Source organism: Thermobia domestica, chromosome 12 (assembly GCF_964235325.1).
Source record: "Thermobia domestica chromosome 12, izTheDome1.hap1.1, whole genome shotgun sequence".
Classification (NCBI taxonomy): Eukaryota; Metazoa; Arthropoda; class Insecta; order Zygentoma; family Lepismatidae; genus Thermobia; species Thermobia domestica.
In genome coordinates, this window is record NC_137465.1 from 233,089,374 (window position 1) to 233,113,301 (window position 23,928).

The window sequence follows — 23,928 nt, forward strand, 5'->3', positions numbered from 1 at the left end:
TTTGTGGGTAAGAAGTGAAACACACTCGAAGCCTTACGGGTTATCATTTAGATAATGTGTAAAAAGATTGATACAATGTTGGGGTTCATGTAAGTGTGTTGTGTATCCACTAGAGTGGAAAATTTGTTTGTCAATATTTGTATTCAATTATGTTAGAAATAGAATATGAAATGAAATCTTTGAGTTTTACGCCCCACAGCTATGCCGGTGAGGCTAAAGGAGACGATGATGATGAGTAATGTATGAAAATGGTGGAATGAAGAAAGTGGGAGGAAACGGGAGAACCCCAAGGAAACCCACGCACACGGTGTTTGTCTACCACAAAGTTCACTTGGCGGAGGCTGGGAAAGAACCCGGTACCTCAAACACCAGAGGTGAATGCTCTACCACTGAGCCACCGCGGCCCCTATGTTAGAAATAGAGTCGGATTTTCTGTGTATATTATAATGTACAACGTGCATATGTGTACAAAGAATATCATACCGTATGCACTTGTTTGTAAACATCATCACATGTATTTTTTAAGTCGGAGTACTGCACACCACGTGAGATTACTACGAGAAACACATGACGGACCACCAGCACGTATGACGACATGGCAGCAGCAGCTCCGTCGCCGTCAGGACGCCTATATATTGGACAGTATCCAGCGGACAGGCACTAGTCTTCAATTGGTCTCCCTCCTCTTGCTTGCCGGGAGTATATACTAAGAGAACCCAACCTCAAAACCTCTAGTCTGCTTCGGGACTCTTGGCTACATTTCCTCCTGGCTTAGCTTGCTTTGGGGCTCTGTCACTTTTTATCCCCCTCACTGCTTGCTGCGGAGCATTGGGGTTCCCGACGCCACTCTGTTTGGCTTGCTTCGAGGCTCTGTAGAGATCCTGTCCACGACCACACACTCTTGGGTTACCTAATTTCTACCTCACAATAGAGAAAATTGTACTAAAGTATTTCTGTAAATATTGTTGTTATTGGAGGATTTTTTAAAAATAAACAATAGTAGTGGGAGTCAATTACAGACTAATTTCATCAACCTAGCTCTATCCAGCAGAACTCTTTAAATATGTGTGGATTGTTTTTCAAGCGTTATGGAGCGTACAAGGAGCAATTGGCCAATAAGAAACTAGAGCGTTTCAGAAAGAAACAAATATATAGCTTCATCTTGAGCAGAAAACAATAAGATAACAGTTTCAAGTTACAGAACTAACTTAAAACTTTGTAACTCAGTACAGAGATAAAATATTTAACATACACCGTACTTGTGTATTTGTTTCTCATTCTAAATTGTGATATGAAAATCTATATATAAGAGTACCAGAAAAAATAAATCAAATGCTCATTTTATTAAGTGTTATCATATTATTAAACAATTTTTTTTTTTTTTTAAAGTTCATCTATAACCCTTTTTTTTTACTTAGTTTTCTGAATTAAATTGAAAGGTTTTTCATATGTATAGGGGAAAAAAGTTACTCACCGCAAAAGTTGGTAGTAAAAGTTTTCGTTGTAGGTCTTTCGCTTCATTGAGTTTACCGTTGTTAAAAAGTTGATGGAGTTGCCACACCTCCTTCCCAAGAATACATCCTAATGATGTGATCCCTCCAACACATCCTGACGAAAGAAAGAAAACAAGTGAAAGGTCAGAAGGTAAAAAAAAATATGTAGTTGATCCTATTCTACAACGGAATTCGCCTAGTTACTTATTCATAACTTTAGATCAATTGTGTGTATTTTACGATTTTCACTGCGCAATAGAAATTCGGTCTCTATTTTCAGGTAAGTCACTGACAATCAATTCCTGGTTTTGACATACGCACTACAAACAATTGTGGGTGATTTTTCATTGGTACTGATATTTTTATGTTAATCATGGCGACGAAGACAGCCAGGTACTTACAAGATTCAAAAACGTGATAGAACACAGGAAACACTTATCTTACTTTCAAAAATGCTCATACAAAATATAATAAGAGTGTCATTTCACCTCGATATGGAATTCGAGCTGATAGTCTTAAAAAGTATATATAGGGTGTTTTAAAACAACACCGAGAACGTTTGAGAGGTGATTCCTGACAGCAACCTGGGCGCACAAATGCTTCCTTTCGGAGTTATAGGCTGCCGTAAACATGAAAGAATGAACTTTAAAGATCCATAGCTCTAATACTATGGGCATGGTCGGATCCAAGATTTTCTAAGGGAGGATGCACCAAATAACTACCAGTACATTTGAATTAAATTTTAGTTTTTTAAGTGCCTTTAGGCATCTCTGGTGTGAATGAGGAATTGCTCTGGAAATGCTAAGTGTCTGCTCTCGGTGAATCCCTTTCCTTAAGTCTTCAGAAAATTGACTGAAACTATTGATTTTTGAAAAACTTACTGCTAGTTTCTCACTTTAGGTAGTGTATATTTACAACGAAGGGGGATGCACGTGCACCTTTGCACCCCCCCCTAAATCCGGCCCTGACTATAGGACCTACCGTAGTCGGGTCAAGACTTCAGTTAGGAACTAATACGTGTGCTATCCAAAAATATGTTTCAGAATCCTAAGGTACTCACACAACAAATTTTATAGAGGAAGTTTGGCTACGGCATATAACTTGAAGTACTCACCAACTACTTCTATAAAATTCTTGCGGAAGTATTGCAGGACTCAAAATTGGACATTCGGATAGGGCACATACTACTTCCTAAATAAAGTCTTGACCCGGCTTCGGTAGGTCCGATAGTATTACAGCTATGGATCTTTAAAGTTCATTTTTTCATGATTTCGGCAGCCTATAACTCCGAAAGGAAGCATTTGTGAACCTAAGTTGGTCTATACTTTTTGTCTTATCTTTATGTCAAGAATCACCTCCCAAACGTTGTCGCTGTTGTTTTGAAACATCCTATATATATATATAGATATATAGATATAGATATAGATAAATATTTATATTAGTCCTCTACAGAACCAAACTCTATTTACAGAGGAACATAGATATACACACATAATTACGTATGAAATACATATATATCTATATACTGAAAGAAAGAAAAATATGCATCTGAAGAAGGAAAAAATATTACAAGTCAAATAATAAAAACAAAATTAAAATATTAGTAGTATATTTTTTTTAAAAAAAATGAAAAATAGTCTCCAGCATAGGTTCAACATTCGTAGAGATAACACTTCTTAATTATTTAATTATTTCATACATAATGTCTTTTCAAAATATTATTTTTGAGAATACGCAAATATACAGGGATAGGATAACAGAAGTCAATATTCAAATCTGATGAAACCAGCTGATTGAAATTCTTACAAGCTCTAACTATGAATGACTCCTGCTGGATTGTAATATGAGATCTCGTTATGTTAAATACTAAATTCTTACGCAATGGTCGTTTTGGTATATTGAAATTAATATATTGGAGTAAATTACAATTATCTGTCACTGAGTTTACTGTCTTGTAGAAATATGTTTGTTAAATAAGAAAACGTCTACTGTAAAGAGAGTGGGTATCAAATTTAAGTAAAAGGGAAGAATAAGAGACTTTTAGTTGCTGATATTCGATACAATTTGAAATAAACATGTTTTAAAAATTTAAATTCAACTCGTTCTATGTTATTTGTTTGTAATTTATAAATAGGATCCCAAAGAACACAACAGTTACTCCTAATCATCGCTATAAAGAGGTGTTTTAAAGCTTGGAAATTATGTAGGTATCTTCTACTCTTTATTAAAAACCCTAGGGAAATGTACAACTCTGCAATAATTTTATTTATGTGACATTTAAATGCAAACTTATGATCTAGTAATACACCTAAGTCATTAACAGAATATACTCTTTTTAAATTTTCACTATTAATCTTATAATCAAAAGATGGACAATTAATTTTATTTGAAAACGATATAACATTACATTTTTTATATTAAAATATAATTTGTTCCTGATACACCATTGCATACAACTATTAATGTCACTTTGTACTTCATACAGATCATTATTCACTTTTATAGCTTTAAATGTTTTCATGTCATCGGCATATAATAAACAATTACTATATTTTACAACATTTGGTAAATAATTAATGAATAATGAAAATAGCAATGGGCCCAAAACCTTGTGATATACCTCAATTAGCTACGTAAATAAAATATTTCACAAAATTATAATTAACAAAATATGTTGTATCTCGTAAATAAGAGATCATAATATTTATCAAAGAGGTTGAAAATCCCATAACCAGAAGCTCATTTATTAAAACTGTATTATTTCACTTATTAAATGCTTTTTGAAAATCCGTATAAATTACATCAACGTAACAGCCATCATTTATAGAACTTGCAATAAATTGAAAAAAAGAGGTTAAATTGCTCAAAGTTGAGCGTCCTGGGTAAAAACTGGAAAACTGGAAAGTTGAAATATAGGATTTGACAAGCGAGAAATTTCTATTAAATAAAATTTGTTCGAAAATTTTTGAAGGAACTGAAATTAGGGCAATAGGTCTGTAATTTTCAATATTCTTCGAGTTTCCTGTTTTCAATATCGGTGTTATTTTACTCAGCATCCATTTATCCGAAAAGGATTGAGTTTTCAAAATTAAATTTAAAATCTAATATAATGGAACTTCATCACAGCCTTTAAACAAATATGTGGGAAGTTCATCTGGAATACCAGTTCTGCTGGATTTTAATTGCTTATATATGGTAAAGATTGGTAATATCATGATATAGGCAATACCGTGATATGTTACGTTAGCAGCTACCCCGACTTTGCCGTGTGTGGAGTTCGAAAATTTTAGACGTTCCCTACTGCCTACAAGGTGTAGCCCTGTAGTGGGGGTAAACGCACCACGAAAACTTGAAGGACAAGATTAGACTTAGTCGGAAAAGAAGAAAAAAAGCAACAAAAAATAGCAAGGTAACTCAGCATCTGAATATTAAAAAGCGAAGAAGGATATCTCTGTCATAGGTAAGCATGTACAAAAATGTTCGTATTACAGCTATAAAACATAAGAAAATGTAAATCTGTATTGATGTATATTGTTGTCTATTTCTGCAATACAGGTTTTTATGTTTCCACGCATTTTTCTTACGGATTGAAAAACTTGCAGTGAAGTGGTAAAAGGAAAACAACGTTGTCACAATACACAACTATAAAATACAATTAGAATGGTTTTACAGGACAACTGCACACACACACATGTGTATATATACAGAGGGACGCAGGAAAACGGGAAATTTTAACGTTATAGTTGGCAACACTGTAGTGCCAGCGGTTGTTCGGAACCGATATATAGTTGTTGTGAACACATTGCCATTTAGTAATCATGCAGCATTGGAGTGTGCGAAACGTGCTATCTCTGTGAGAGCGTTTTACAAGCAGGGTGATAGTGTGTCTGCTACGCAAAGTGTATTTCGATAGCATTACCAGCTACAACGTCATGGATCCATCTTCTCATGCTGTTGCAACGTGGGTGCGTCATTTTGAAGAAACTGGTCTTGAAAAAAGAGCCTCCGGGTGGCATTCGAATGATACGTACCCCAGACAACATTGGAGCTGTTTAAGTTTCCATGAAGAGGAGCCCTTGCCACTCCGTTCGATAATATGCATCTACGCTAGACATTTGGCGATGAAGCGAACAAAAAATACTGCACAAATTAAAGTTCCACGCCTATAAATTACAGATTGTGCAGAAATTAGATTCACGAGATCCTGTGTAGGGAGTGTAGGAAACCTGTGTAGGCTAAATCAATGAGAGCGCCAATTTCCTTAACATTTGATGTCAGACGAACCTTACTTCCACCTTAAAATAAAATACCTCGTACGTTAACAAACAGAATTTCCGTTACTGCGCATAGGGCAATCCTTGTGAGCTTCACAAACGTCCATTACATAGCGCCAAGGTTACAATATGGTGTGTTGTATTATGTCATGTGTTATTTGCCCTTACTTTCTTGATCGTAAGAAAGGCATTGCAACAACAGTAGCATCCGCTTGGTATGTTGATATGCTTGAAACATTCTTTACAACGAGATTCAACCCTCTTTGTCTTAACATCAAAAACATCGTTTCGGCAGGATGAAACGGCGATGGAACGGGCAGGATGGCGTCAGATACTGCTTGACAATCGATGGAAGCTGTTCGCCAGTTGTTTGGAAGATGCGTCATTTCACGTGACGGTGATATTCGATAATCTGCGTGATCCCCAGATCTTAGTGTGTTCGGTTTCCTCCTGTGGGGACATCTTAAAGGCAAGGTGTATCGCACTCGTCCTGCAATAATCTATGAACTGAAACAGAAGACTGAAAAGGAAATTATTGCCACTCCCCGAGACATGCTACATCAATAATTCCGGAGTCTCGCGTGACTGACAAACAGGTGTCTCGCATTTAGAATAACGATTAACAGTATCGAAGTATTTTCGCCTAGACGTTTGTACAGCCCGTAACTCTTAAATATATTGAAGTTTGCATATCAACGTTATCCACAGACTAATATGGTTTTGCTCTATAATAAGGATAGTGATGTTACTTTGTAATCGTTTCACCTACCAAAAGATTGGCCCGAACTTGATTCCAGGTGAAAGTGAGAGTCATCTTCTTTTTCTATCCTTATTCCAATACAGAGCAGGGATTTACTCAGCCTCTGTACACTGAGTACCTGGGAAAACATGTGCGATAAAGGTGCTCGATGTGTGATAGTGACATCACCTGCTGCATGTGCCGAAATGTAGTAAGTGCGAAGCCTTGTCTCCACGATAGATATTTTAGTTGCGCCAACGCTGTTCGGTTGATGTCGTATAGTTTCCAAGTATTTAATAAAATTACGGCATTAGTATGAAACTAAAGATATGTACTTCTAAAATAGTGTTTGCAATTCATAAATTCTTAGAATCAATTATTTAATTTAGGCTGTGAATATTTTCTCCACTAAAAGCGGGGAATTCGTGTTATTATTCAGTTCAAAATCTTTTGTTGTCGCGAATCCTATCGAGAAATTTGAAGCTTAAAATATATAAAACGATAATCATGCCTATTGTCCTGTATGGTTGCGAAACATGGTCGCTTACTTGGAGGGAAGAACATAGACTGAAAGTATTTGAGAATAAGATCTTGAAACGAATATTCGGACCCAAGAGAAACGCGAATGGGGAATGCCGGAAAATTCATAACGAGGAATTACATAATTTATACCGTTTACTGAACATTGTTAGGGGTCATCAACTCTAGGAAGCTCAGGTAGGCAAGCTCTGTAGCCAGAATGGATGAAAATAGGAACGTTTTCAATGTTTCAACTGGAATTTTAATAGTAAAACGGCCATTAGGAAGACCTAGACGGAGATGGGAGGATAATATTAAGATGGATCTTGAAGAAATAGGAATACAAAGTAGAAACTAGATGCAGTTGGTTAAGAATAGAAGTTGATGGGGAACTTTTGTGAATGCGGCATCGAACCTCCGGGTTCCATAGGTCATAGAGTTAATTAGTTAGGCTGAGAATATGCTTTTAAAGTTGGTGGAACGATTCAGTTCATAGCACCACTAGAAGCGATTACTCATTTACGTTTTCACTAATGCGTCAATTGTACAAAGTATTTGAAGTGTGAGTGTACTTAATTAAACAACATTCTTCACTTGAGTTGTATGTAATTACACCCAGCTCAAAGCCCCAGAATAGCCTTTTCAAAATGGAGGATAACCTTTCTCTTTACTTATTTTAACCACCATTCTTTTAGATAGGTAAAGCTTTATATGAGTGTTACGTTTTCAACTTCTGGTATCAACATAGGGATCACAAAAGCGTTCACTTTTACCATATAAAAACACTTTCGTAACATTCTAAAAGTTACACGATGCGTAAATAGTAGATACGTGGAAATTGAGAACTATTACTTGCTTGTGTAGAGTGAAAACTTGCTGATTTTAGTGCATGCACAATGTTTGTTCATGATATGTTACATTAAATGACTGAACTGAATGAAAGAATTTGAATGATTGACTGAATGGAGTATGATGTCTGATTCAACATATGAATACGTACGCATAATGTTCAAAAACGTTTCTCGTTGTGGAAAACAAAAAACGCAAGCGACACTTTTCTATTAGCTATGCATTGAAATCTGACACATTTCCAGTACGCTTCCAATTTATGTATGTTTTATCAAAACCCAGCATTGTCAGTTTCCATACGAATGTTCACAACTAGTTTGAAGTGTTTTTGCCCCTTCCTTTCTTTTTCTATTTGTTTCTGTAATGTATGACACAAATACGTACACTCATGCTTACTTGCCTACTATGTATATCATGTTTCAGTCGTTGTACTGAAGTGATTTGATTTGTTGTACGATTCGGCAAATACTTATTTGAAACACACAGCTATTGAATTCCTTTCATCGTTCGTTATAGAGAGAAAATGTTTAATCCACAAACGATGTGTTTCACCAAATAAAGCAAGAGCGACTGTATTTCCTCAGTTTCCACAAACAACTGAAAAAACATTTCTCTCCACGCATATCATTACTTATTTATTTATTTATTCAACGGGAATCTCAAACACAGTTTTGTTACTATTTTAAATTTTGAACACGAAAAGATGAAACAGTTATCAACACAACCCAAATGAAATAACGTTTATTCAATCTTGATAGAATGTTGCTTCAAGCTTAAATAAACCATTTTTAGACTAAATATAATTTATTTGGTAGAAAAGTACACTCTCTAAAGCCTGTGAGAATGTAAATAGTGTGTGAAAAGAACCTATGTGGATTTAAAGAGAATACGTTTTGTATGATTTGTTCGAATACGAAACAAATATATAGATAGATATAAATGAGAGTGACTACGTTTGTGACTTAATAACTCATGAACCACGAAACTGTTCTCTATCAAATTTTCAACATAGATGAGGTTCGGGCCTGGAATGTTTTAGATCATTTCACTTTGGTGGTGTAACTTAACGGTGGGGAAGATATTTGAAAATGATTAAAAATTAGAGATAGTAATGATATGAACACTCACACTTTTGATGCCGTTTAAATCTACATTCAGCCCAGCAACTTGGTGAAGGGGGAGGGGTATATATATATATATATATGTGTGTGTGTGTGTGTGTGTGTGTGTATACATTATCAAAAATGAGCGATATTAGTGCCAAATCCATAGTTTTCGGAGTCGCTGAGATAAACAGTAACACTTCCGATGCACGTTAAATGCGAATTCAACCCCGCAACTTGGGGGGAGATATTTATACAAATGATCGAAACTGACTGATATTAGTGTCGAAACCATATTTTTCGGGGTTAGTGTGACGAACAGTGACACTTCCAATGACGATTTAATCCAAATTCAGCCCCCTATGGCCAAAATGAAGCGTATTCTTCCCGTGGGAAGAACGGGTATTCTGCTAGCTATAATTAAAATAAAAGTTTATTATATCGCTAATTAATGTGACTATCATATTCTCTCAGATAATACTCTCTTTCGGCTAAATGTTTCTTTGTGTACCATAACTTGCTGTACGAAGTAAATATTTCATGTGCGTATTAGAAATTCACTGAGTGTGAGTAACTTGTATTACAAAGTAAATGTTCCATGTACGAATTATAATTTTTTGTGTGTGGATATAACTTGTTATACGAAGTAAATATTCATTATAAGAAGTTACAAATTCATTATAAGAACATCACTTGTTGTACGAAGTAAATGCTGCCAATTTAATATTTCACTCTGATACTCTATGTGAAAGTAAATGTTAATATTTGAGCTCTACATACTTATAGAAGTGAAAATAATGTATTTTTGCTTTTAATACACTGACAGTGAACTACATGTGCTACTTACTATGAAATAATACTTACCCATAAATAATCCTGGAAGCAAACCTGAAGCTGATCCTATGAGGATTTGGAAATTTTGATTTTTTGTCAGATGAATAGTGAGAGATGTCTTCGCCAACTAGTAATAAATAAACGGAAACATAAATACATAATTTGTATTGGATACTTAGTAAAACATTAGCATGTTTCTGAAATTGTTTCAACCTAATATATAACATCCAACCTGTTATTGTACCCAAAGCAAAAAAAGATTTATTTTGTGAGCAATACGAAGGCTGGGGTTGTATCTTTTCCTAATTCATTCATTGAGAACCCTATGAAAGCATAGAAATCATCATTGCCAGAGAAATATATATTTTTCAAGGAAATTGAGCTCTGCAACGAAATTGCACAAGCTGCTTGTACGATGTAACAAAAATTTGCTGTTGTTATAAATTCGCGGAAATGTATTTCTTCCAACTTCCAGTCTTTCTACTCTGTAATCATTTATTTTCCGTATCTAAACATTTGAATTGGATTCTGCTCTATGCCCTTATGCAAAAATTTTGTGTTCTTGAGTTATTGTCTGAAGTTATACTAGCAATTCATCCATTTTATATACTCTGGTGTTGAAGACTAGGATTCTTTATTCAAGGGTTTTACTATATCAACATTCAGATCTCAATTTTGGATCTTATTTTATTCTCCCCTCAATCCTAAATTGGATGGGTGGGCAGAGGACGGCTGACAGCCAACAAATTGAGAAGTCAAAGAAGAACGCTGGCTAACACCACCCAACTCTATGCAACTGATGAGATGCTGGTTGTCCAATGGCAGTACATACTTTTCAATCAAAACTACAGATCAGGACAAAGCATTCGATCAAGGGGGACAATATAATGGATTACAAACAACGAAAATTATCATTGATAAAATAACAAGCCCGGTATATGATAACATCAATGCTCCTAACTTCCATATCTTTAGTCAATTCACTTTTTTCAGCATTTAGATTTCATACGAATGATGACTGCAAGTCAAGACTCCAGTATGGAAAGACTCTTTCTTCAGAGACCAAGTGAGGATACTTTCCTTCCCTTCAACATCCCACGTTGGGCACATGCTCTATTAAAGCGTAAAATAAGTTTCCCGGCACATTATTGCATTCATTTGAAGATTATTATTATTATTATTATTATTATTATTATTATTATTATTATTATTATTATTATTATTATTATTATTATTATTATTATTATTATTATTATTATTAGGATGTTCGATCACAAAAATCCAGGAAAGCAGAGAACTAGAGTTAAGTAACATGAATCAGCTCTTTGTATGCTCGTACTTGATAATAAGAAGCTTTATGAAGTTACTACAAGAAAGTCGATGCTCCCACGACAAATAAGGAAATTAATTTGGGATTAATATCAACGAACTTAAATGTTTAGATTAAACATTTTTAATTGATTGTCTGTGATTCCGTAGTTTCCTTCTTTTCCTTCGTTTCCTTCTAAACAGAGGAGTAAGTTTCATTTCACAGCATGCAAATACGATATATTTAAGAAAGTATATGAATTTAATAGTATTAAAACTCGAAGTAGTAGACCTATATCCATAATTCCTTGTTGTAATGCAAAGATAGAATCTGTTCCTCAGATAGAATCTCAGTATATATCACAAACTTGTAATACTTGTAATCTTTTACTCTTCTACTGTATGGAGATCAATATTGAAACCAGCAGTAATACTATTGTAATATGACTGAAGCGATTTGGTAAAAGGCAAATAATATTTTATTAATTTTGACAGTGTACTCTCTACCACTTTCGGATTTAGCAGAAAAGTGGCGATGAAGAACATAATACCTCTCCTTCACACTCTGAATCGTTTCAAAAGAACTGCTATTCACTATCTCTAATCATTTTTGCTCTATGATGATCAACGTTGAAACTAAAGCAGTATAGTAAGATTCTGCTACTTAGAGTTTAGTATAGATATGCCGCTGACGATAGTATATTTTCTTCAGGTGCTGAATAGATTAAAAAACTGCTTGTCACTATCTATTACCCTGTTTGTACTATGGAGATCAACGTTAAAACCAGAAACTGTTAATTTCTACCGCTTCCGGTTTGAATAGAAGTTAATGGATGAAATGAAACCTATTCTGGGGACGCAGAAAAAACTATTCTTGGATCGATTCCGAAAAACCAAACACTTCTCACTATTTCTTACCGTTTTTGCCCTGATCCCTGACGACAGATGGACAGACAGATATGACCGTTACGTACACTACACACAGCTTAGTTTGGAAGCCCAATAAGGAGAGATAGAGTAGTCTCCGTTGTTGGAGCTAATGAGCTTCGAGATACAGAAGTACTCTAGAAGTCATGACTACTCATAACCTCACACCGTGATGTAATACCAGAGCAGATGTTACTCAGCCCGCCAGCTGTGTTGCTACTGGTACTCATATTTCGTTTGATACGCTACATTATGCTTGATTGGAGGATTCTGCGGTATTATAGTATTACCTCTAATGATACTTCACTATCGTGATTTTTAATACGCAAATGGATATCATAAATTGACTTTTGAGCAAAGTGGTGGTTCTGCGGAAGAGAATCTGCCAAAGTTTCTCCAGTTTGGCATACCACTACTATTAATACCTGATATCTATCTACATCCACCCTTAGAATATCACCATTTCCCCTATATACTGAATGAATGACACTGTTCTTTATTTTAAGACCTTACAGTCAGAAACCTTCATTTATCATTTGATTATTACTAAGTAGCAGCTTGCGAATAAAAATTAAAAATGACTCACTTGTTCCATTTTTGTTCTTCACTTGTCCTTTCTATGAAATATCAATAACAAGGACACCATATCGTCAAAGTATTCAGGTAATCCTTTATTAAAATAGTATTAGAACACATATGCATATTCAGGCAACAGAAAGGAAACAGTCCAGAGCAGACAGTTAGAGGGTCGAGAGCACATGGGAATAAAGTCCAATTTTCAAAGTTGTGAGAAAAACAGACATAAAATTTGTAAGGAGAGCTTAAGCACATACTTCTTTTACATCATAACAGTTATTTACAATATCTGGATATCAATCTTTTAAGCTCTGAAAGGAGGATCACACAGAAATATTAAAGATGAAATACTCTACATCCAAAACAAGGTTGACTTAATTCCCTTGTGCACTGAATGTGTCAGTTATTTCCTTTCCTATGTACTTCCTTATATTACTTTTATTTATTTCTCTGCTTAAAGAAAAGTCACTATATAAAAATGTATTTAATTTTAGTTAAACTATGTACTTGTGAGCTCAGAGAATTTGCAAACCCTGCATTCATTTTGTCATCTTGTTTTATTTTATATTTATTTTTAATTTAAAAGACTAGTCTTTAAAAATCTAAGAGAATGGAATGTATTCCAATGTCATATTACCCTAAATAGAGACCAGAGGTAACAAATTCCAGAGATGTTGCTAATGCCATCAAATTACCTTAAAGAAACCCGAAGACAGTTGAAGAGTGATGTGAACGTTTGAAAATCACGCAATTGGTTGTTAACGTAGGTTTGAGAGGACTAAATTTCGAGGTAGTTGTGAAGAACATGTAAAGGCTGCACAATGCTTCCAGAAAAGCCTATTAGAATTCTCGTATTAGAATAATAGACTGTTTAATTGTGCTACCACTTAGTACACACTTACTTCTGATACCATCTCACCATATACAGAACTTGGTTTTCATAATTATGAGGGAAACAGTGACTGCAAGAACGATTTCTCTTCTGTCTTGTTGTCTGGAAGCATCACTGATTATGAAGTCTGGAAAGTCTAACTCTGGTGTCATTAGTTTGAAAGATTTGTAACTTGAGTTTCAGATCATTGAAAACCAAGTTCTGTATGTGGTGAAATGGTATCAGAACTAAGTGTGTACTATGTGATAGCACAATTAAACAGTCTATTACTATTGCCCGTTTATGTGAATAGCGCAGTCGTATGGGACGTAAGTAGATGCTTGGAGAAAACGATGGAAAGCTGATGTCCCATACGACTGAGCTATTCTCATAAACGGGCAATCGATAGATTAGAATGCTGAAATGCATTTATGCGTGAGTTACAATACTTCAGTCTGTAATGAGCTAACCAAGAAATTTTGGTGAACTAACTAGGATTCATCATCATATTCATTAGTATCCTAACACCACCTATAAAACGCAATGAGTATCTGGACATATTATTGATTTCTTATTCTTTAACCGCTGTCCCCATTAAATAGACCTTTTCTCAAGTATGTTAGCTCTTACTTATTTCGATGATTTAGCTTATTTATTTGAATTAATCCATAAACTTGACATGTTGCACACAACCCTATTTGGAACAGATGTGTGGGTAAATCAATTGCGCTTATGAACATTATCTCTTATTTACTTCAATTTACAAGTACAAACCTCCATTCATCTACTTAGATGTTAAGTTTAGTTTCTAATACACCAAATTTTACCACTATTGATAGTACTGCGATAGACATTGGTTTGGATCCTCAAATCAGACGACAATAATTATATCAGTATAAGTTCAAGCAGATTCGCTCAATCGGGATCAAATATGGCATAATAATAGACCTTGGACTTATGCTCATATAAACCTGCCATATAAACTTGTGAAACATTTTGCTCATACAGACATTTAATTCCTAAGTTACACGTACGATAAAAATGAAATGAAGGACGACTTTTTCTTTGCGATTATGCCTAAATTCTATTGGTTTTATTGAACGTTTATCAAGAAGAGTATAACTGGTGATTATAATCTACCCCAATCGAAACTGCTTTTAATTTTGACAATATTTTCCTTAATGGTGTTATCCTATTTATTTCTGTTTTCCAGATCAGACACATTAAGAAACAGAAAATATCTAAATATAAACTAATTATTTGTTGAGGAAAACGATATATTTTCATTAAAATTCAACACATGTTACAGTTTTGCCAACTAAATCTTTGGCTTCATCAGACACTATGTGATACAAGATAACTGTACAATCGTATATACATCTATATCTATAGAACGCAGGTCTTGAATATCAGTGAATTTCACAGGTTTTTACTTTTACCATTGCTTCTCGTTATCTATTTCTGCAAAGTAAGGTCTTATGGTATGTGGTAGACTTTTTTAAAGTAAATTTCATGGAGTTACTTTCAAATTTTCGGAGATCAAGTCCTTATTGGAATAGACACATGAAGCAACAAGCACAACACACATAATAAAACAATGATTCGGATAAGGTATGATTTTCCACATTTAGTTAACCGTCACCTCAAGGGAGAAGAAAATAGTTTAAGTAAGGTTCTTATGGTTCTTATTTTGTCCTGTCCACCAGTGCGTTACAAATTGCCCATCATTACTTTATACAACTTCTTCGTTCAGTGCGATGTCCTCAGGAAAAGCATACTGAGAAAAGGGTAATGGTAAATGAAGATGCATGCAAGAATATACTGAGAAAAGGGTAATGGTAAATGAAGATGCATGCAAGAATTTAACAAAATATTCCTAATTTGTTGCCGAACTGATATCAGATATCGAACTTCTTCGATTCTTCTATGCTAAGTGAAACATAGACATTGAAATCATGGTTGCTAACAATCAATAATGGTATAGAGGAGAGCATATGATCTAGTATTGCAGCACTGCGATGCGTTCTCGGTTTAAAACCTTTCTCCTAGTATATTTACATATTTTATAATGTAGTGGAAACATTGAGAGCTCTTCTTAAACGGATCACACGATATGGCATATATGGTTCATCTAACTAGTATACAATGTTCATCGTTATAAACCATCAATAAACCACTTAATGTAGTCTGTAAAAGATGATTGAATTACCTCAATATACTCGAGGGACTATAGAGAGATGGATGTAGAAAACCTTTTAATTTTCCAATGCGATTATCGTTGGTTAAAAGTCTGATTACTTCATATTTATAATTAATTAATCTCGGGATTATATTAATTTTAGATTTACCATTATGTAGTATTATGATCAATTTATAGATTGTTTAATCTCTTTTCCTTTGATTAATTAATGTCTTATATTAATTGATAACAGATATAATTTCAGCATAACACACCGAATGGTCCTACAAATTATTAATGTCTATGTCTGCTCAATTATAGGAAATGACATTCATAAAGGACAAATTGATTACCTATTAGTATCTTGTACAGCTACAAACAGTTAATGTCACTTTGTTATTGGTGTACATTGATTTATGTGGTCATGTATTGCGTATGTAAGTAATCCTTCAGTTTCAAAAGAAAACATTTTTTTTATGTTTTAACTAACTCAATGCACTTTGCAGTTCCAGATGATACTTTATTATAATTGCTTGTCAATTATGGTAGTTATTCATTAGGTCAAGCACAAAAGCCTTCTTGTCTAGCTTTCTGCAGGATTTACTGACTTCACAGAAATATGTTTTAATTGCTTGTTGTACTTAAAAATATGATTTTACATTTCTCAGATATGTATGCAGCGGCAGGTGTAAGTATTTGATAGGAAAGCAAGCAATAAGAGACTAATTCTGAACTGATTCTTTTAAATTTGTATTTGGTATGAACCACTCATCGACATGAGAACTTTCTTCTATGATCTTCAATCGTCATTGTTTCACCAATTAGAACTTGTTCAAATCGTATTTAACTGAAAACAAGACGTTCAAAAATAGGTAGTATTACTGAACGGTAAATGTCAAATATTCTACTAACAAGGAAAGGACATGAACCTGTCCTCCGGACATATTCGATAAATATAACAAAGATTAATCCAATGTTCTCGCGATTGCTGCCAGAGTGAGTGTTGCTGTGCTGAGCTTTCGTTACCAAACAGCGGCAACATCTTCAGAGCTATGTTAGCTGTGTTAGTTATGATAGCTCTGAAGATGTTGCCGCTGTTTGGTAACGAAAGCTCAGCACACCAACACTCACTCTGGCAGCAATCCCGAGAACATTGGATTAATAGTAGACGCCAGCAAACTTCAAAATCATAATAACAAAGATTGTTCATGCACAAAAAATTAGGTGCCATGGACAACGGAGTAAGTCCCTGGGGCCCTTTAACCCCGTTAGTATAAAGAAAATCGTAGACTCGCAGTGAAATAGCAATTGCATCAACACTGTTCATTGGAAAGTCATACTTTATAGTTCATTCTCCTTAGCGTGAAAAAAGCTTTCCAGAGGAGCTATTTATTCGGATACATAACGTACTTAAACAGGGAAAATTGGGAGAATTTCGGGAAAATTCACTCCAGAAATCCCTCCCATCAACTTTGAACCCCTTTGGAGTGGCCCCGAGTAAAAGTACACAATCCAAATGTATCTCGAAAAATACTATAGGAGATAAGAAATGTGTGTACCAAGCTTTGTCTAGCAATACAATGTAGCACTACTTACTCCGTTGTCCGTGGCACCTAATTATTTTTGCGGGTGAACATATCTTTGTTATGTTTATCGAATGGAATAGGTTTGATTCGGATGTCTGGATGACAGGTTCATGTCCGATCCTTGTAAGTTTGAAGGTATTACTTTTGTTGTGTTTGCTTCACTGGTTAAGTAGTGTTGATAAAATCTAACGTGCCAAACAGGAAATTACATTGTGATATTATGCAATGAAGAAACAGGCGAAATCTTTCTTTAAAAAAATAAATTAGAGATTTTCATCGCTTTATCTTTAACCAATATGATTGTATTTTATATTTAAAAAAAAAAATCACGAAAATTTCAAGGAACATATTTTAATCGGGGCAGAGTGCTCAAATTCACTCCCTCAGTATTGACTGATTTTAACAACAAAGAATAGGGATTATTGTAGAGCCTCAGATAGTGGCGGATCTAGAAGGTAAAAACTGAGGGGGCCATCCAGAACCCAGAATATGATTAGATATATCATGAGTTTATTATAAACTTTGAAAAATGAAATGAAATCTTTGAGTTTTACGTCCCACGGTTATGCCGGTTAGGCTAAAGGAGACGGTGATGATGAGAAATGAATGAAATGGTGGAATGAAGGAAGTGGGAGGAAACGGAAGAGCCCCGAGAAAACCCACGCACACGGTGTTTGTCCACCACAAAGTTCACTTTTCGGGGGTTGGGATCGAACTCGGGACCCCAAGCACCAAAGGGGAACGCTCTACCACTGAGCCACCGCGGCCCTATAAACTTTGAAATATATATATATATATGAACTCAAATTACTTTTGTCACTAAAAAACCTGGGGGACCTCGGCACCCCTAGATCCGCTACTGGTCTGAAAGAATATATACACAGCATCAATTCTATCAAAATCCACTTTTTTCTAACGAAAACTGCCGTGAAATATACATTTTTTATTTTTATTTTGGAGGAAGAGATTAAATTCATCCCTTATTCTTTACTGGCTTTGATTCCATATAGAAGGATCATTGAGAAGCCTCAAATAAAAAATGTTAATGTTGTTTTAAATCAAATATACAGGGTGCTAATGAACTTTATCGGCAAACTGTAAGAAGTGATTTCTCACGTCAAAATTAGAATAGTTCGTATGGACATGAAGAGAAAAGTGCATAGCTTCAGAGCTAGGGCTGTCCAAAATCGTGGAAAAGTCAATTTGTACATGCACTATTTCGAATTCGGGAAACCGTGAGTGGCGATCCATATTAGCGTAAAGCAAGTCATACATACGCAATTCGAAGATGCATATTTCATCAATGGCCAGTGGGTCTGCAAGGGGTTCCCTATAGAGTATAATTCTCAGACGTGTTCTTAAACAGAATTTTCATATATGCTCTGATTTGAAGGTGGGTCCAAAGTAGGCAAAACAAGGTAAGCCTTGACAACAGTGAATACGGAATGCTTCGGACGGAAGTTGGAAGTGTTAGAGACCGCAAGTTCCACGATTCCTCGTGTTCGGAACAACGCGCACTGCGATGTATTTTGCTACAGTATAGTTCAGGTTTGCTTTTACCTATAAGCATGAAACAAAGCATGAAATACCTATAAGCATGTAATAGAACAGGAAATGACAGAGAAGAGTGTAATTGGAAGGATAGTTCGACAAGAATGCTGTCTCTTGCCAATATATTCTAATATCTATTTAGAAGAGACATTGAAAGAGGACCTACATAATGAAGACGGCATTTTGGTAGTAGATAGAATGATTAGTAGAGCAATCCACATTGTGCTTTATTTTTTTCCCAAATTATGCTTTATTGTTAATTTCAATAATTGTTTAACATTAATCGTGTATAATGTATAATATTTACATTAAATATTCTAAATATCTTGATCTTTTTATGCAACCAGTTTCTATTTAATACTTTATGCAACCAGTTTCTTTCACATTTAATGAACCTTCCACTTAATGCACTGTAAAGAGATATGCTTTACTCCAGCCAGGTTTTTCTATCACTTGAGTGGATATATACAGAAAGGAAAAGTAAGAGACGCCACCAAAAAGTACAGAAAGTGCTCAAGTTCAAGAGGTACACATAATAGTATAATGTGGAGTTCTTGTGTTCTATTCATTGTTGGCTGAAACTTTTCTTCTTCTATTACTTTTTTTCTTTTCTCCACATCAAAGGATTACACCGAAAGAAGTTTACAGGAATAAAAAAGTTTTTCATTGTTGCATTGCTATTTTCTCAATGATTTTGCATTGTAAATATTGGTTTTAAAATATATTAATACAGTATGTTAAACTTGAAGTTAAACAGAATTTTCCAAGAATTGTGCTATATATTTTAAATTATGCTTTATGCTTTATTTTCTAAACTTATGCTTTATTATGCTTTTAAAATTAGTTTCTTCTGTACCCTTAGACAACCACAGCCATGTTCAAGGTACCAACCAAATGTGTAAATTGCTATTATACTTTTTATGCTTTTGGGTTGTCCTAATGATTAGAGTTTAGGTGTATGCCGTTCACAGATGATATGGCACTTGTGGTAGAATCTTAAAAGAAAATCAATAAATGTTAGAAAACTTGACGAAAGGCTGTGAAGAACATGGGAGGAAAATAAATGTTCAAAAGACAAAAGCCATGGTGGTTGGAACGAAGCAGTCGGTGTCGAATAAACTTAGAAATAAGAGGGGAGAAAATACCGATACTGGGCAGTATTATTACTGATGATATGAAGTACGAATTTGGAATAAAAGCAACGATATGAATGGCGAAAGAACCCTTTAGGAGGAAGAAAAGTCTATTTTATGGGACGTTCAATAAAGGGTTGAAAAAACTCATAAAATGCGTCGTGTGGAATGTTGTACTGTATGGGGCAGAAATAAGGATATTTCGCAAAATTGATTTAAAATAACTGGAAGCTTTCGAAATGTGGGTGTGGAGAAGAATGGAGAGAGAGGAAAATGAATGAGAGAGTCTTAGAAATGGCGGGAGAGGAAAGAACAATTTCAGATGTTATTGAGAAGAGTACGAGAATATGGCTAAGAAGAAACTATATGATGAGGGACGTGCTGGAAGTTATGTTGACAGAAAAGAGTGGGAAGGGCGAAGGAGACTACAATTGAGGAACGATAACAAAACAGAAAAAAGTGAAGAGGTTACCGGAAGACTGAAACATGGAAGCTTTTCATTTGTGCCAAGTGACTTGCTAATAATGGCAGAATGCTTATGACGTACACTGCAGATGAAAATGACTAGTTCGTGCCTTCAGAAACATTGAAGGAATCTTGTCCTTTGGATCGTTATCTATTTCTCAGCATCAAAAACCAGTAGAAAATTTTAGCCTCAGAGATTTATCCATCTTTTGTGGATAAGTGGTTTTATAGCTCAACAAAAACAGTCATTTCATAAGCCAAAGAAATTACAAATGTGATGTCATAATTGTGCTGAACTCTGAATAAAACACGTTTGTAAATAAATATGTTCAGCTGTGTTGTTCTTTAGTCACTTTTCTAAAAATAATAAAAGACTTAAAATAACAGCCGCTCTTCTAGTGTTATGTTATAAAGCTCAAGTTAGCTATTGGTCAGTAGTCGTAAATAGACGATCATCCATTTTGTTGAAAGCTCTATTAAATGTTGTTGCGCTTCCAGACTCGCTTTGACAATTAATTTCTCGGTGTAGGAAATACTTTGATCTTTCATCCCTAAATTTCTTTTGACTTGTACATTAGAATAACCGATAAACACAATTCAAATACATTTCCGTTTTCCTTTTACAAATTTGTAGCTCAGTCGGTTGTACATTTACAATACAGTTTGACGCAAACCACAAAGTACAAAAGAATTTTGTATTTTATATATGTCTGCAGTCGCGTAACTGAATTTAATTTATTGAATAAAGCCTTTATCTCAATTCAAACCGCGATACGAACAAAACTTTACTATACAGAGGTCTAAATGAAATCTATGTTTCATGTTTTTGTCACAACAAAACAGTTGAACTGTTTAAAATTATTTTTTTAAATATACGTAGTATTGGGTCTAGATGTGTTTCATCATTTCATTTAGAACATTAACTCTCCAAACGACGAGATAATTCCATTCTAATGGAGCCTATTTCGATTGCTGTGGCTAGTCACTGCGAATGAGAATTACGTTCAATTTCTATAGAAGTTACATCTAAGGTCTTTTGTACTCAGTAGAGAGTTCAAACCAAAAATAGGCACCATCACTCATTTTGCCCTCAAAAGTCACTCACCCTCATTTTGGTAGATGACTGTAAGGGCGAGTGAATGTGAGTGTGAAGGAGTCGATTGAGGGTGAGTGTGAGTGAGAGTCAGGGCATCAACAATATTTGAGTGTGAGGGCGAGTGAGTATGAGGAAGTCAATTGAGGGTGAGTGTAAGTGAGAGGGAAAACTCCCATCTCTGGTCCAAACTGAAATTCTATGCCTAGACACGTTTCCTCATACTGAATGGATAGCACTCATAACTTTGGTTGGATTTAAGGAGACAGAAATTCCAGCGTTGTCACAGCATCGTATGGCAATCGAGAAACTTTTCGAATTAAGAGGAATGAAGCTTTAGTCTAAGAAAAAAGAAGAATGGTGATAATAGTAACACGATGTACTGACAATACATGAATCACTAAAACCCGGACGCACATCTCCATTTTTATTTTTGTGTTGCCCCAAAACACTTTGTCTTTAAAACAATGTTCCCATAATACGTAACATAAAGATAGTCCTTATAAGTGGGTTACATTTTACAAATGTAAGGTTGCCATACCAGAAATGTCAAAATGCGAAAATATTTCCGTCTGGCTAACTCGATATGTAAATGTTAACTTTTGACGCAGGGATGACAAGCTTTTTATCTTTTATTTTTAATTTAAAACATTACGATATTCCTTTTCAAACACTATGAAAAATATAATTAAGCGTAGCATACTTACATAACACCATGCTGACTTTGATTATTCATATTTTCCATTAGATCTTTTTCTTCAAAATTCCTTCTTTGGATAGAAATAGCCAAAATTATATTTACATATGGAATGTCTATCTATCCTACATAACACAACCTTGTGAACACATTAACTTCCGTAACTGGGATTGGATTTCAATGACACTTTGCTGATACATTGAGTGCCTTAATACCACGATCCAGTTCGATTATGGGTGTCGTGGCTGCAAGGGGGAGCTAACCCCATCACCATATATACGTGCCAATGATCATGGAGGTAGAAAGATGGAACAAACGTCACTGACAAGCTTTTGCGCAACTGAACACAAACAAAAGCGGGACTAATTGCTGCACCTTTCGTAATTTTAGAGATCTAACATGAAACCTAACCAAACATTTTTCCGAGCTACAGTTATCGTCATGCACGTGCGTTTTAAGAGTTTTTATTAGTCTCCACTTTTTTGCCCATGTAATATCAGTCACGACTTTTTTCCAATAGTTTATTCACATACAGAATTGCTTTGTGGCCTAAGCAGCAGTATTTAGCACTTTGCCCTCCTGAGATATTACGCCCCAAAAATGACATCTAAATCAAAACATCATACGAACCCCCATAAATCTACGGTGTCAGTAGTATCATAGTTGTGCAAGGGCGCCCATGTTGTGATTTACAAGGGGGGGGCAAGTATAAGCAACGTTTCAAATATAGTTTAATTTTTTCTCTAAGTATTGTAAAAATTCTATTGGGTTTTCGATTTTCCCAAGTAAAATTTCCTCTTAGGGGGGCGAGCGCCCAACCTTGCCCTCCCTGATGGGCACCCTTGTAGCTGTGAATATTTCTGCAGACTCTTTACATACAGTAGTATTCAGCACAAAACTTATGAACTCACCCACTTTATACCATTCCAAAATACAATCCCCTTAAAAGTGTAATTTTCTGGACTTTTTCTGGTAATTTCATGTATTGGTTTGCGACCCTGCATATTTATTTAGAAGGAAAAGTATATATTCTCCGTGTACCTCAGTCTCTCCTTTAAACATTCGCTTTTATTTGGTGTTCGTCTGATTCATACGTCCTGAGTAACTGTAGTTTTCGTAAACGCTAGCAAATGCAAAAATTGGCACTCACCGACAATAAATATGGCCGCTATTCAGGAACAGTTGTACTGTACATACGACAACATGAATGATGTAATTGATCTTCTATAATAATACACAAGGTTCATCAAACTCCAATTTCTATAATTTTCACAGATGGTCGAGCAACCATTTTTACCATCTTGGGACCACTTCAGATGGATTGACCCTACCATGAGAAGGGGACACGGTAACCCAGTTGTAGAGCGCTTACCTCTGGTGTATGGGGTCTCTGGTTCGATCCCTGTCCAGGTAAGTTTGTGGTGGACAACATAATGTCCGTGAATTTTCTCGGAATACCCCCGTTTCCTCCCACTTTCTCATTCCACCAATTCTTTCATCATCATTCATTTGTTTCAATCATTGTCTCCCTTATTCTAACCAGCATAATCGTGGGAACAGAAAGATTTTCTATTTCTTACTGTGAGGCTTATATTTCGTTCATTCAAAGTTGCATCCCAAACCGACTGAGCTGGAAAATACTGCACGTATTCCCAAGGTCACATACAAGGTTTATCGTAATAGAAAACTTCAGAATCAGAGGTAGCTTCAAAGCAAAGAAACTAGCTTCGC

At 35.1% G+C, this 23,928-nt stretch overlaps 1 protein-coding gene across 1 annotated transcript in view; it reads right to left on the minus strand.

The window, feature by feature from the left end:
* Positions 1-23,928, minus strand: part of LOC145665887 (4-hydroxy-2-oxoglutarate aldolase, mitochondrial-like) — a 161,894-nt gene that overhangs the window by 3,205 nt on the left and 134,761 nt on the right. Inside the window, exons 5-6 of the mRNA XM_081732996.1 lie at positions 9,842-9,938; positions 1,475-1,608 (exon numbers count right to left, since the gene is read on the minus strand). Coding sequence (XP_081589122.1) covers positions 1,475-1,608; positions 9,842-9,938 — 231 coding nt within the window. The remainder of the gene's footprint in view (positions 1-1,474; positions 1,609-9,841; positions 9,939-23,928) is intronic.